Below are 13713 nucleotides of genomic sequence, written 5' to 3'. Positions count from 1 at the left end.
TACTTTGTAGTCAGAATATTTGAGTAATGAAGAACTTAGAAAAGCATATATGATTGAATACTGTCAGTGTTGTTTTATTAGGAGGTAAAAGCCTTTAACAAAGCTTTTCTTAAATATTTAAGGTTTGGCCAGCTTAAATATATTTGCATGTTTTTAGACATATGCCACAAAAGATTTGCACAGGGCTTATTGGATTCTGGTTAGTATATTAATATTTATGGATAATGGAGAGAAAACAAGGTAGAAATGAAAGGGTGTCCTTTGGGTTGACTGGCATCAGTTATTGACAGCTATTTCAATGAATGAAACTCAGTTTGTAATATGTTCAATTTATTGATGACACAAAACTAAGTTAGAAAATGAATTCTGAAGAGAAGTTAAAGACAACGCAAAGGCATGTAGGCTGCGGATTCCAGCATCTGCAGTCTCTTGTGTCTGCAAAGGGATAGAATTCAGCTGAGAGAGTGACGGAAGTGTATCATAGGTAAAGAAATCAAATATAATCCTCTTTGATAGGGGAACACAATAAAATATTTTTTTTGAAATGGAAGGTGACTGGGAAATGATGGGACTCGGAAAAGTCTGGGTGGTCTTGGGTATAAGTCACAGGAAGTTAAAGTGAGTATCTGTGGGTTGGCAGGAATGGAGAGCTGAAGTAACATTTAGATCAGTGATGATCTTATTCAAGTGTAGATCAGGGTTGAGAGGCACAGTGGTTGCCTATTGATCCCAATTTTAATACTTCAGTATAACGTACAATTAAAAAAGCAGTTGGGAATTGAGAAAGTTAATATCGCCGAAATAAAACATATTAAGAGGATCAAAAACTGACAGATCACTGTATTCAGTGCCTTGTATCCCAGCTTTGTAACAGAAGACCATAATAACAGAACGCATAGGAGCAGAATTAAGCTATTCAGCCCACCGAGTCTCCTCTGGCACTCTATCATGGTTGATTTATTTCCTGCCTTATTCATTCTCCTGTCTTCTCCCCAAAACCTTTGACACCCTGACTAATCAAAAACTTATCAACCCCGCCCCTTTCAAATATGCACAATGACTTGGCCTCCACAGCTGTCGTAGCATAGAATTCAACAGATTCACCACCCTTTGGCTGAAAACAATTCTTCCTCACATCTGTTCTAAATGAATGTCTGTCTATTCTGAGGCTGTGCCCTGTGGTCCTACACTCTCCCACCAGAGGAAACGTATTCTCCACATGCACTCTATCTACGCTTCTCAATGTTTAAAGCAGAAGAAGAGAGGGACATTTGGTTTGTCATTTAAAGTGATCAATGTATATAAATAAAGATGCTTTACTGTAACAATTAGTGAGAAAACAGCCAGAGGGGCTGTGCACAACTTTATTCTCCTATCTGTTCTCTCTTTAGAAACTGTACATAAAAATTACACTGTTTCTATGATTAGCAAAGTTCTTGGACTTGGCTGACATTTGCTACAGTTTAGAGGAAAAGGAAATAGTCCTGCTAAAAAGTATAACAACTATAAGTGTCTTGATATGGTAGATTGCAAGATGTTTACCCTGCCTTGAGAGTCCAAAATAAAGGTCACAATCAAGAGGTTTGCTATTTGACAGAAAAAGGAGAAATATCTTTATTCTAAATGCTCTTAATCTTTGGAATTTACTGTCTGCAAGGGTTATGGATGTCTGCTCAATGAGTATATTAAATATAGATGATGAAATATTGGATGCAGGTGATTTGAGGTACATGGGAATACCACAGGAAGTGAATTTAAGGTAGAAGGTTGGCTGTGACACTGTATATTGAAGAGCCTGAATAACCCACTCCTATTTTTATATCACCTTTTTACAAAATGTTATGCTTGTTTAAAGAAAGGAAATTTCCAGTGTCAGTTTCTACTTTACATCACTTTGCCATTTACACATAGCTTAATCTTCAGTGACTGACATTAAATTCATGCAAAGCCGACACTTGTACCTGACTCCACACAGTTACGTTGACTTCACTGGAAATGAATATATATGCAACAAGTAGAATCAGTAGACAAAAATTACCCATGTATTTTGCACTGGCAAATAATGGCAAATTTTATCATATTTTTTTTTAAAACTTTACAAGGCAATCCCACTGATACTAATGGAAGGAAGGCCAGATTAAAACTGTGGGCATTTTATTCAGGTGTATATGAGAAAAATGTGCTTATTATGTAAATGTTAGTAATAATGGACCTTCTAATGCTGCCTATAATGGTATTATTTTGTACAGTGCTGATTATGTTTTGATTTAGTAAACAGAGGCATCTCGTTTATGGGACCTGATGTGTACATTATACAAAGCTTAATCCATTGGGTGGTATTTTTACATTTAATTGTTAGTGTTTTAAATGTGGCAGAGGCATGTTTAAAACACCAACTATTCCATAATTTGCAAGGTCCATCTAAACCTGCGTTAATGTATTAAAGAAAGGAAAATACTCTGATAAAAGTCCTTTGTCATTAACCAATTTGCTGTTAACAGAAGTTGATTCTAAATCAAAGTCTTTAAACACTCACCTTTTTATTCAGAGGCTGTTCTGTTGCATAATTCTTTCACACACAATGGAATGGGGACTCTTTCAGACATCCCACCCTGTAAAAACTCATTTCAGGGAGGTTGCAACCCCATATCCCACCCCCCCCCCCCCGGTCGACCTCCAAGGGTGTATGTAATACTTTGTTTAGTGATTTTGTCTAATCTGTAAACCAAGTTGGGTGTATGCAGAAAATGTGACATTAAAATATGTACTTACATTATATTATATTATCATATTTATTCTATTACAACTTTAAGCAAGTCTACAGGGAGTTTGGCCTCATCACGTGGGACATCAATAGAGTAGCTCCTTAGCAGCTAGCCAGCTAGTTTAAATAACGTTAGCTATGCTAATAAATGAATGACACCTGTTAAACTCACCTCAACATGTCTTTTATATTTTAACCCACCACGGGCAATAGAAAAGTCACTGTTGCAAACAGTGCAGCGAGAAACGCTGTCATTATTTTCGAGGTCGACTGTAAAGCCCGGCCACAGAGAAAACTGATAGGTCTACTTAGCACGAAGAGAGACCAATCAGGATGCTCGCTCTCGCTCTCCCTCTCAAAAAAATCGATTTCTGGGATATGGTATATAAATTCCGGGCATCAGGGAGCCGCTATCAATACGCAGCAGACTCCCGGAACTTCCGGGAGAGGTGGGATGTCTGCTCTTTGGGGTCAATTTGGCTACTGGAGAGACATATTTTAATCAAGGGTTGTGTCTTTTGAAGCAAATTCGATAATCCAACACTGTTGTGGTCACATTACTGATTTTTGACCAAAAGAAATCTCGTGTGGTAATTGGATCCATCAGATAATCCCAGGAGATAGTTTGCTAATGTTCACTGGTCCTCTCTGAACAAGCATTGTGAAACTTGACATTGCTATTTTTGGTAAACTATTCAGTTTTAGCTAATTAAATTTCAGCAGCAATTCACCAATGTTTAATCTAGAGATGGTATGCTGAATATCTTTGCAGAAAGGCACATTCCCGGTTTCTCTGATCCATGTCATTATTTTCTTCCTCGCTCCGATGCATTTTTCCCAATTTACTTAACCTTGCACGAGAAATATATTTTCAATCTTGTATATTAATTCTGTCAAAGCACATAGAACAGTACAGCGCAAGCACAGGCCCTTTGGCCCATGTCTGTACAACTGATCGAAGTAATCCCAGTTGCCAGCACATGCTCTTTATCCCTCCATTTACTGCTTGTTCTCATATCTGTCTAAATGCCTCAGCTACTCTGTGATACTGAGCTCCACATCTCCGTAATTCCTGATGTGGTGTTAATTATTATTTATATTTATACCTTGTGATTTGGATTCCCATTTCAAGCAGGAAAATCTCTTGTCAACTTTGCCAGTCCTGTATATTGAAAGCATATTGATAACGGAGAGAATCTGTCTCCTACAGTTCTAATGTTATCATCGTATTCTTTGCAATTCTCTGTATCCTACGACAAATAGGCAAGTGGCAGCATAGATGATAAGACCATAAAACAGAACAGAATTAAGCCATTCAGCCCATCGAGTTTGCTCTCACACTCCATCATGACTAATTTATTATCCATCTCAGCCTGATTATCTTGCCTTCTCTCTCTGTGACCTTTGACACCCTGATTAATCAAGAACTTATCAACCTCCACTTTAAATATACTCAATGACTTGGCCTCCATAGTCGTCTGTGGCAACAAATTCCACAAATTCACCACTGGCTAAAGAATTTCCTCCTCAACTCTGTCCTTCTATTTTGAGGCTGTGCCCTCTGATCCTTGACTCTCCCGCTACAGGAAACATCCTCTCCACATGTACTCTATCTATGCTTCCCAATACTTAATAGGTTTCAATGAGATCCCCCTTCATTCTTCTAAACTCCAGTGAGTACAGACCCAGAGCAGCCAAACACTGTTCATGCATTAACCCTTTCATTCCCAAAATCAATTTTGTGAACTTCCTCTGGATCTTCTCCAATGCCAACACATCCTTTCTTAGATATGCAGCCCAAAACTGCTCGCAATACTCCAAGCATGGCCCGAAAAATGTCTTAAAAATCCTCCACATTACATCCTTGTATTTATATTCGAATACTCTTGAAATGAATGTTAACATTGCAGTTGCCTTCCTTACTACTGATTCAACCTGGATATTAACCTCTAGGGAGTCCTGCACATGGTCTCCTGAATCACTTTGCACCTCTCCCCATTTAGAAAATAGTCTGCACCTTTATTCCTTCTATCAAAGTGCATGACCATACACTTTCCTACACTGTGTTCCATCTGGCACTTCTTTGCCCATTCTCCTAATCTGTCTAAATCCTTCTGCAGACTCCCTGCTTCCTCAACACTATCTGCCCACCCCCACCTATCTTTGTATTGTCTGCAAAATTGACCACAGAGCCATCAATTCCAACATCCAGATCATTGACCATGTGAAAAGCGACTCCAATACCAACCCATGTGGAACACGACTAGTCAGTGGCAGCCAACCTGAAAAATAACACCAAGGGCTTTTACCTTGTTTATCAGCCTCAAGTGTGGCATTTTGTCAAAGGCCTTCGGAAAAATCAAGTAAAACGACATCCAATAATTCTCCTTTGTCGATCCTGCCTGTTATTTCCTCAAAGAATTCCAACAGGTTTGTCTGGCAAGATTTCCCCTTAAGCAAACCATGATGACTTTGGCCTATTTTATTATGTGCTTCCAAGTACCTCAAAATCTCATCATAATAATGGACTAGAACTTAGAAGAGTACCTCACAGAAACAGGCCATTCAGCCCACAATGCTGTGCCAAATCAGCTAAAAAGCAAATTAAGAACATGCAAACACTAATTCTTCCTACCTACGCCATGTCCATATCCCTCCATCTTCCTTACATCCATGTGCCTGGCCAAACGTCTCTTAAAAGCCTCCAGTATATTTGCCTCTACCATCATCCCTCACATCCCCTTGAACTTACCCCCCTCACCTTCAATGCATACCTTCTCTTGACTCAATCTGTGCCTCTCATAACCTTGTAAGCCTCTATCAGCTCTCCCCTCAGCCTTTGTTGCTCCAGAGAAAACAACTCAAGTTTATTCAGCCTCTCCTGATAGCACACACCCTCTAAACCAGGCAGCATCCTGGTAAACCTCTTCTGCACCCTCTCCAAAGCCTCAAAATCCTTCCTGTAGTGGGGAGACCAGAACTGTATGCAATACTCCAGATGTGGTCTAACCAGAGTTTTATAAAGTTGCAACATAGTCTCCTGACTTTTGAACTCAATGCCTCAAGTAATAAGAGCAAACATTCCATAAGCCTCCTTAACAATCTTATCAACCTGTGTAGCCACTTTCAAGGAGCTGTAAATTATGGTCTCTCTGCTCAGCAACACTGTAAAGGATCTTTCCCTTAACAGTGTACTGTCTCCTTGCATTTGCCTTAGCGAGGTGCAACACCTCACATTTATCTGGGTTAAACCCCACCTGCTGTTTCTCAGCCCATACCTGCAAATGATCTATATCCTGCTGTATTCTTTTCCAGTCTTCTACACTATCCACAACTCCACAAAACTTGGTATTATCCACAGATTCACTAATTCACCTATCTACATTTACATCCAGGTCATTTATGTACACTACAAACAGCAGAGGTCTCAGTACAGATCCCCAAGAAACTCCACTAATTACAGACCTCCTACTCGAATCAGTCCCTTCAACCACTACGCTCTAGCTGCTACGCACAAGCCAGTTCTGAATCCAGGCAGCCAATTTCTGGCGGGTCCCATGTATCTTAGTCCTCTGGATTAGCCGCCCATGAGGGACTTTGTCAAACACCTTACTGAAGTCAATGTAGGCAACATCCACTGCCCTACCCTCAGCAGTCTCTCTCATCACCTTGTCAAAAAAACTCACTCAAGTTGGTAAGGCACGACCTGCCACGTACAAAGCAATGCTAGCTCTCCCTAATTAAGCCATGGGTTTCCAAATGCTCAAAAATCCTATCCCTAAGAATTTTCCCTAGCAATTTCCCTACAACTGACATGAGACTCATCTGTCGATAGTTCTTAGGATTCTCCCTTGTTCCCTTCTTAAATAGAGCTACAACATTAGCCACTCACCAGTCCTCCACTCACCTGTAGCTAGAGAGGACACAAAGATACTGGTCAAGTCCCAGCAATCTCATATCTTGCCTTCTTCAATAGCCTGGGTTAAATCCTATCAGGCCCTGGGGACTTAGCCACCTTAATACTCATTAGGAGATCCAACACTTCCTCTTCCTTGACGTCTAAACACCCTAACGCATTTGTACACTCAGCACTGATCTCCCTGTCCTCCATATCTTTTTACTCAGTAAATACTGAAGCAAAGTACACATTAAGTACCTCACTCACACTCTCTACATCCAAGCAAATGTTTCCCCCTCTATCCTTGAGTGGTCCCTGGTTATCTGCTTACTCTTGATGTATGTATAGAATGCCATGGGATTCAATTTAATCATATTTGCCAAGGATTTTTCATGGCCTCTCCTGTCTTTCCTAATCCTCTTCTTTGGTTCTTTTCTGGCTTCTTTATACCCCTCATGTGCTTCGTTTGATCCTGACTTCTGAAGCTTTACATATATTTCCTATTTTTTCTTGACTAGATTCATCACGTCTATGGACATGGAAGGTTTCTTATCTTTCTACCCCCGTCCTTTCTTCCAATAGGAACATGCATTTCCTGTACTCTGCGCAATTGATCTTTAAACACCCTCCACATGTCTGCTGTTGGCTTGCCCAAAAAAAAGCTGTTCTCAATTAACGCTTCTTAGTTCTTGCCTTCGCAATTTGATCTACTCCAATTTAAAACTCTCCCACAAGGACCATACTGTCCTGAAAGTTAAGGAGTTGTGGTCACTGTTCCCTAACTGTTCACCCACTGAAAGATCAGTCAACTGGCCAGGCTCAATACCCGACACCAGGTCCAGTATGTCCCCTCCTCTCATTGGACCGTCCACATATTGATTTAAGAAACCTTCTGACATGCACTTAATAAATTCTGCCCCATCTAAACCCCTAAACTAAGATGGTCCCTGTTTATCTTAGCGAAGTTCAAATCCCCCATGACAAAAACCCTGTTAATTTTTTGCACTTTTCCTTAATCTGATTACGTAATCTGTTCCCCAATGCCCCGGTGGCTATTAGGGAGTCAGTAGTACAATCCCATCAGTGTGATTACACCCTTCCTACTCGCAAATGGACTCCATGTCTGATCCCTCCATTATGTCTCCTCTGAGTGCACCTGTGATATTGTCCTTGATTTGTAATGCAATTCGGCCCCCTCTTTTACCTCCTCCTCTATCTTTTCTGAAACTTTTCAGTTATGGTTTCAACATTGTAGTTCTATGTACTGATTCATGCTCTAAGTTCATCACCCTTACCCTAACATCCTGATTATAGGATTAAGGACATGCTCTTAACTCCTCAAGACTGATCTGCCAGTGAGATCAATGGTTGATATGTGACTACCCCGATATAATTTTTGTCCCATATTCACTAATGTCTGCAATTTGCAAAACCTGTCAATTTTAGATTTTCAGAAAACTAAACTTCATGCTTAAAACATTTTCCTGCACACTTGAGTTGCTCAGTTGTAATTGTTGCTTAATTATGTAAAGCTTAGCTACAACCTATTCAACCAGGTTGAATATTTTCAAGAGATTTTACAGTGAGTAGTCCTTAGCATTGAAATTTGCTTAACATCCATCATTAGGAAATTGCTGAAATCTATTTTTCTGGGAAGTAGAGCCAAGACATTTAGAAAATCAAAATACAATCAAATAGAATCAGTATAGTTTTATAGAAAGAAAACTTGTTCAATAAATTTAATAGCATTCTTTGATGGCCAAATAAATACGGTGGATCAAAGAGAACCAAAAGATCATTTTCCTTCAGGCATTATTATAATAAAAGGTTACGATGCAAAATAAATGAGCTCCTGACATAGACATTAACAGGGACAGAGGAGTGGCTAATTGGTCAAAAATAGAAAATGAGGAAAAATGGATTATTTTCAGATGGAAACTAGAGGGATACTCAGGATTACTGCTGTAGTTTCTATTGTTGACACTCTACGTCAATGACTTGGAGGGAGCGATTGGGTATTTTGTAGCCGGTTCTGCTAAAAAGTACAAAGATATTTGGAAAACAACATTGCCGAGCAATATAGCCAAATTGAGTGAGTGTGCAAAAAAATTGTCAGATGAAGTTCAATGTGAGGAAAAATGAAGTTAAGGGCTTTGATTGGAAGAATAGTAAAACAATATTATTTAAATGAAAGACTATAGATGCTGTGGTACAGAGGGACTTGATTTTCATTGTACTGTACACGAAATGGAAAGTTAACATGCAGGTTTGTGAGGTAATGGAGGAGCCAATTTAGAATCCATTATTAAGGATGAGGTTTTGGGGTACTTGGAGGCACATAAAAAAGGAAGGCTAAAGTCAGCATAGTTTCCTTAAAGGGACATCTTGCCTGACAAATTTGTTGGAATTTTTTGTAGGAATAGTAGGCAGGATAGACAAGGGAGAGCCAGTGGATACTGCATTCTTGGATTTTCAGAAGGCCTTCGATAAGATGCCGCACATGAGCCTGTTTAACAAGATAAGAGTGGATGATATTACAGGAAAGATTCTGGCATGGACAGAAGATTGGCTGTCAGGAGGCAAATCATGGGAATAAACAGGATCTTCTCTGACTAGTGACTAGTGGTGCTCCACAGATATCAATTTTGGAACTGCTCCTTTTCACGAGAAACTTTATCTCTGTGGGTCACAGGTCATTTTTATTTTCCAACCAGTTGTGGAGACTTCAAAGTGGATTTAATTCGAGATCAAAGCAAACAGATTTCAGACAATCAGTGTAATGGAAATAGCAGGAAGATAAATTTGAGGCCAAGGTCAGATCAGCTATGATCTTATCCAATGAAGCAGTAGGCTTGAAGGGCCACATGGCTATTCATGGTCTTGTGTTTTTATCAATTCATTGATTTCAAATAGACACATTTCAGTAGGGCATCCTTCAGCAGGTTTTCCCCTCATACAACATGAAGGGAACATGACAGGGATACTCTACACTGACTGCCTACTCCTTTTTCCTCTCCTGACAATCACCCAGCTACTTGCCTCTGCAATTTAACTGTGACTGTCTCCCTGTAACTCCTGTCTGTCGATCCTTCAGTCTCTCGAATGATCAAAAGATCATCCAGCTCCAGTTCTCTGACATGGTCTGTAAGAAGTCAGATGTACTTTTCACAGGTGTAGTCATCAGAGACACTGGAGGACCTCCCATATCATGCCAGAGAAGCACACCACTGTCCTGCTATCGTTCCCACGGGGGAGGGGAGGGGAAGGGAGAGGGAGATATAAAGGATAAAACCTGGTGACAGAGAAGCTAGGTAGGTGGGGGAGTGGGGATGAAGTGAGAAGCTGGGGGTGATAGCTGGATAAAGGGCTGAAGAAGAAAGAATCTGATAGGAGTGGAAAATGGACCATGGGAGAAAGGCAAGGATGAGGGACATCAGAGGGAAGTGAGAGGCAGGTGAGGATAAGAGAAGGGGTAAGGGAGGTGTCAGAATGGAGATTGGCAAAAGAGAAAAGGGGGAGGGGGGAGAAATGGATGTTCACACCATCAGTAAAGAGGCTGCCCAAACAGAATATGAGGTGTTGCTCTTCCAACCTGAGAGTTGTCTCATTATGACATGTTGGAATGGAAAATGGGTGGCCACTGGGAAAGCCCCTTTTTGTGGTGAACAGAGCAAAAGGGCTCAATGAATTGGTCAGTTAATATACATCGAGTCTCAGTGATTTTAAAGGAAGCTGCACAGGATACCATACAACTTTGACATACTCACACATGAATGGTCGCCTCACTTGGAAGGAGTGTCGGTGGCCCTGAATGGTGGAGAGGGAGGATGTGTAGGGACAGGTGTAGCACTTACAGTGGGAAGTGCCAAGACGAAGATGAGTGATGAGAAACATGGGGACAAGGAAGTTGCATGGAGAACGATATTGTGATCCCTACAGAAGCCAAAGAGTGGGAAGGGGAGGGAAAGATGTGTTGAAGATGATGGAGGTTGTGGAGAGTGATGTGTTGGATCCGGAGGCCTGTGCAGTGGTAGGTAAGGAAAAGAGGAACTGTCCTTACCTACCTGTTACGGCTGCGGGGAGATGAGGCGAGGGCAGATGTCTGGGAAATGCGGAGGGGAACATCGATGGTAGAGGAAAGGAAACCCCATTCTTTGAAGAATAGAATGTATTGTCATGAAAACAGATGTGGTGAAGATAGATAAACTGAGAAAAGGGAATAGCACTTTTACAAGTGACATGGTGGTATGAAGTACGCATAGTCAATATAGTTGTGAGTCAGTAGATTTATAAAAGATATAAGCAGGCGATCAGGAAGATGAGAAAGGGGAGAGAGTTGTTTAAGATGGACAAAGTAAAGCTGAGAGCAGGGTGCAAGCTGCAGACATGGTTGATGAGATTGATGAGCTCAACATTGGTGCAAGAAGCAGCACCAATGCAGTCATTGATCTAGCACAAAAAGAGTTGGGGATCATTCCCATTGTAAATATCAAATATGTACTGTTCCATGTACCAACAAAAAGGCAGGCATAGCCTGGGCCCGTGACTACACCTTGGGTTTGGAGAGGAACTGAAAGAGAAATAGTTGAGACTGTGGACCAATTCTGTCAGATGGAGAGGAGTGCTGCTGGAGGGCAGCTGCCTAGGTCTGTTCTCTAGAAAGAAACAGAAAACCTTAAGACCTACATGATGGGGGATAGGGTTGTGAAGATCACTGACATCATAAAATGAACATTGGAGGAACCACCAAATGCTGAATGTTGAAATGGATTCCTGTTTTTTACCTGGATTAAGCCAGCAGTTGGTTTCCTTTCCCAATCATCCAAAGGAAAGGAACCATCTCCACATGCTACAAAGCATTTTTAGAATCTTCCTGTGGAAATTGTTTTGCAGTTTTCCTCCATATTAACACAATGATTTCTGCTTTTCAGATGCAACAACTGGAGAGGCAAGTAATGGATGCCAACCGTCGTGCTGACAAGGCGAACCAGCAGGTGGTGTATAAACAAACTTGATTGTTCCAGTGTGACTCTAGCACATGCACCTCCCTGTGATTTATGGGAACTATCTCAGCGCAGATGGTCACTACTCACTAAACAGCATTGATCTTCATTGAGGCCCTGAAGGACATAAGTGAATCTCTTGTTGTTTTACAACTATTTATAGTTTTATGAGCTTGCCATCACTGCCACTATCATATCCTAAAATCAGATTAACTAAATTATTTTAATTTTAATTAGTTTGTTCAGACCATTACTTTTTGGTCTAGTAACTTAACCACTGTGCTACACACCTCAAAGAATAATAGGACTGAGCAGAACTAACATGTATTTACAAAAAAGGAAATTATATTTGACTTATCTGCAAGAGTTTTTCAAGGGTGCAACTAAACTAGTAGGTGGATTGTACGTGGATTTTCAGAAGGTGTTAGATAAGATCCTGCACAGGAGATTGGCTGCCAAGTAGAGCACACGGAAATGAGGTGATTTACGGACATTGACTGAGAATTGATTATTGTGAGTAAACAAAGAACAGAAAAAAGTTGATGGTTTTCCATTTATTATCCGGTGACTATTAGGGTCCTGCTTGGGCTCCAACCAGTCACAATATATCAGTGATCGTGTTGAGGAAATGAAATGACAGATTTCTAAATTCGCTAATGAAGCTAAGCTTACAGAATTGTAAGTGTAGAGTGAAACGGGTGTTCAAAATAAATGAACAATAAACAGCTATTTAGATTAACCCAACCCTAATCCCATTTTACTCACCCACATTCCCTTGAGTTAATGCAAGAGAATAAACTATGGAAGATCAAACACAAATGTGAAAAATATGATCACGTTCACTTCGGCAAGAGATTGGACAGTGCTGATGTTCAAAGGGGCTTGGGTGTGCCTGGACACAAGTCACTAAAGACCAATATTCAGGTGCAGCAAGTAATTAAGAAGGCAAATGGCCTTACTACAAGAGAATTTGAACTCAGGAGAAAGCAACATGTCTTGTAATTATATAAGATCTTAGAGTCTGGAGTACTGAAATGTTGTGGTCTCCTAATGCAATAAAGGATATACTTGTCATACAAGGAGGGCAGCATATGGTTATTCGACTTCTTGTAAGGATGGCAGATTTGTCTAATGACTACATTAAAGTCTGATGAGATCATCTCTCTATCCTCTCCAGAGTCTAGAGGATTGAGAGATGATCTCACCAAAACATACAAATTTCTTTGTGCTTGACAGGCTAGATACAGGGAGGTCTTTCACCTGACTGACTAGACATTCCTGTTTAGGACAAAGGAGCATAGTTTCAAAATAACGATAGGCAGATTTGGACTGAATGAGAAGGTCACTCAGAGGGTCATGAATCTTTGGAACGCTTCACTGCGGAAGGCTGGAAATCATTATGCTCAGTCAAAGTGGAGATCAGGAGATTCAGTAAACCAAAGGATGTCAGAATAGTGCTTGAAAATGCCACTGAGTAGATCAGCCATAATCTTAATGATAGAGGAGAAGGCAAGAAGGGCTGATCAGCTACCATTGCCCTGACTTACATTCTTATCCACTAAAGGGTTCACAGATCCCTTTGTTCTACAGCACAGAAATAGGTCCTTTGGCCCATCTAGTCCATGCCAAAACCATTTAATCTGCCTACTTCTGTCAACTTGCGCTGGGACCATAGCCCTCCCTACCCCTACCATTCATGTACCTATCTCAACTTCTCTTAAACGTTGAAATTGAGCCTGCATGCACCAATTGTGCTGGCAGATCATTCCATTCCCTCTTGACCTTCTGAGTGAAGAAGTATCCCCTCATGTTCCCTTTAAACTTCTCACCTTTCACCCTTAACACTTGACTTCTAGTGTAGTCCCACCCAACTTCAGTGGAAAAAAGCTGTTTGCATTAAACCTATCTACACCGAATGTTAAGAGGCCTGAACAGATTAGATATGGCAAAGTTATTTCCCATGGTAGGGGATTCTAGTACAAGAGGGCACAACTTCAGGATTGAAGGACGTCCATTTAGAACTGAGACGCGGAGAAATTGCTTTAGTC

General features: G+C 40.7%; 1 protein-coding gene across 1 annotated transcript in view; it reads left to right on the top strand.

The window, feature by feature from the left end:
- Positions 1–13713, top strand: part of LOC134350465 (pleckstrin homology domain-containing family H member 2-like) — a 145168-nt gene that overhangs the window by 37355 nt on the left and 94100 nt on the right. The window contains exon 3 of the mRNA XM_063055678.1: positions 11594–11656. Coding sequence (XP_062911748.1) covers positions 11594–11656 — 63 coding nt within the window. The remainder of the gene's footprint in view (positions 1–11593; positions 11657–13713) is intronic.

Source organism: Mobula hypostoma, chromosome 8 (genome assembly GCF_963921235.1).
Source record: "Mobula hypostoma chromosome 8, sMobHyp1.1, whole genome shotgun sequence".
NCBI lineage: Eukaryota > Metazoa > Chordata > Chondrichthyes > Myliobatiformes > Myliobatidae > Mobula > Mobula hypostoma.
Note: the sequence above shows the minus strand (reverse complement) of the source record. Positions and strands in the feature narration are given on the sequence as shown.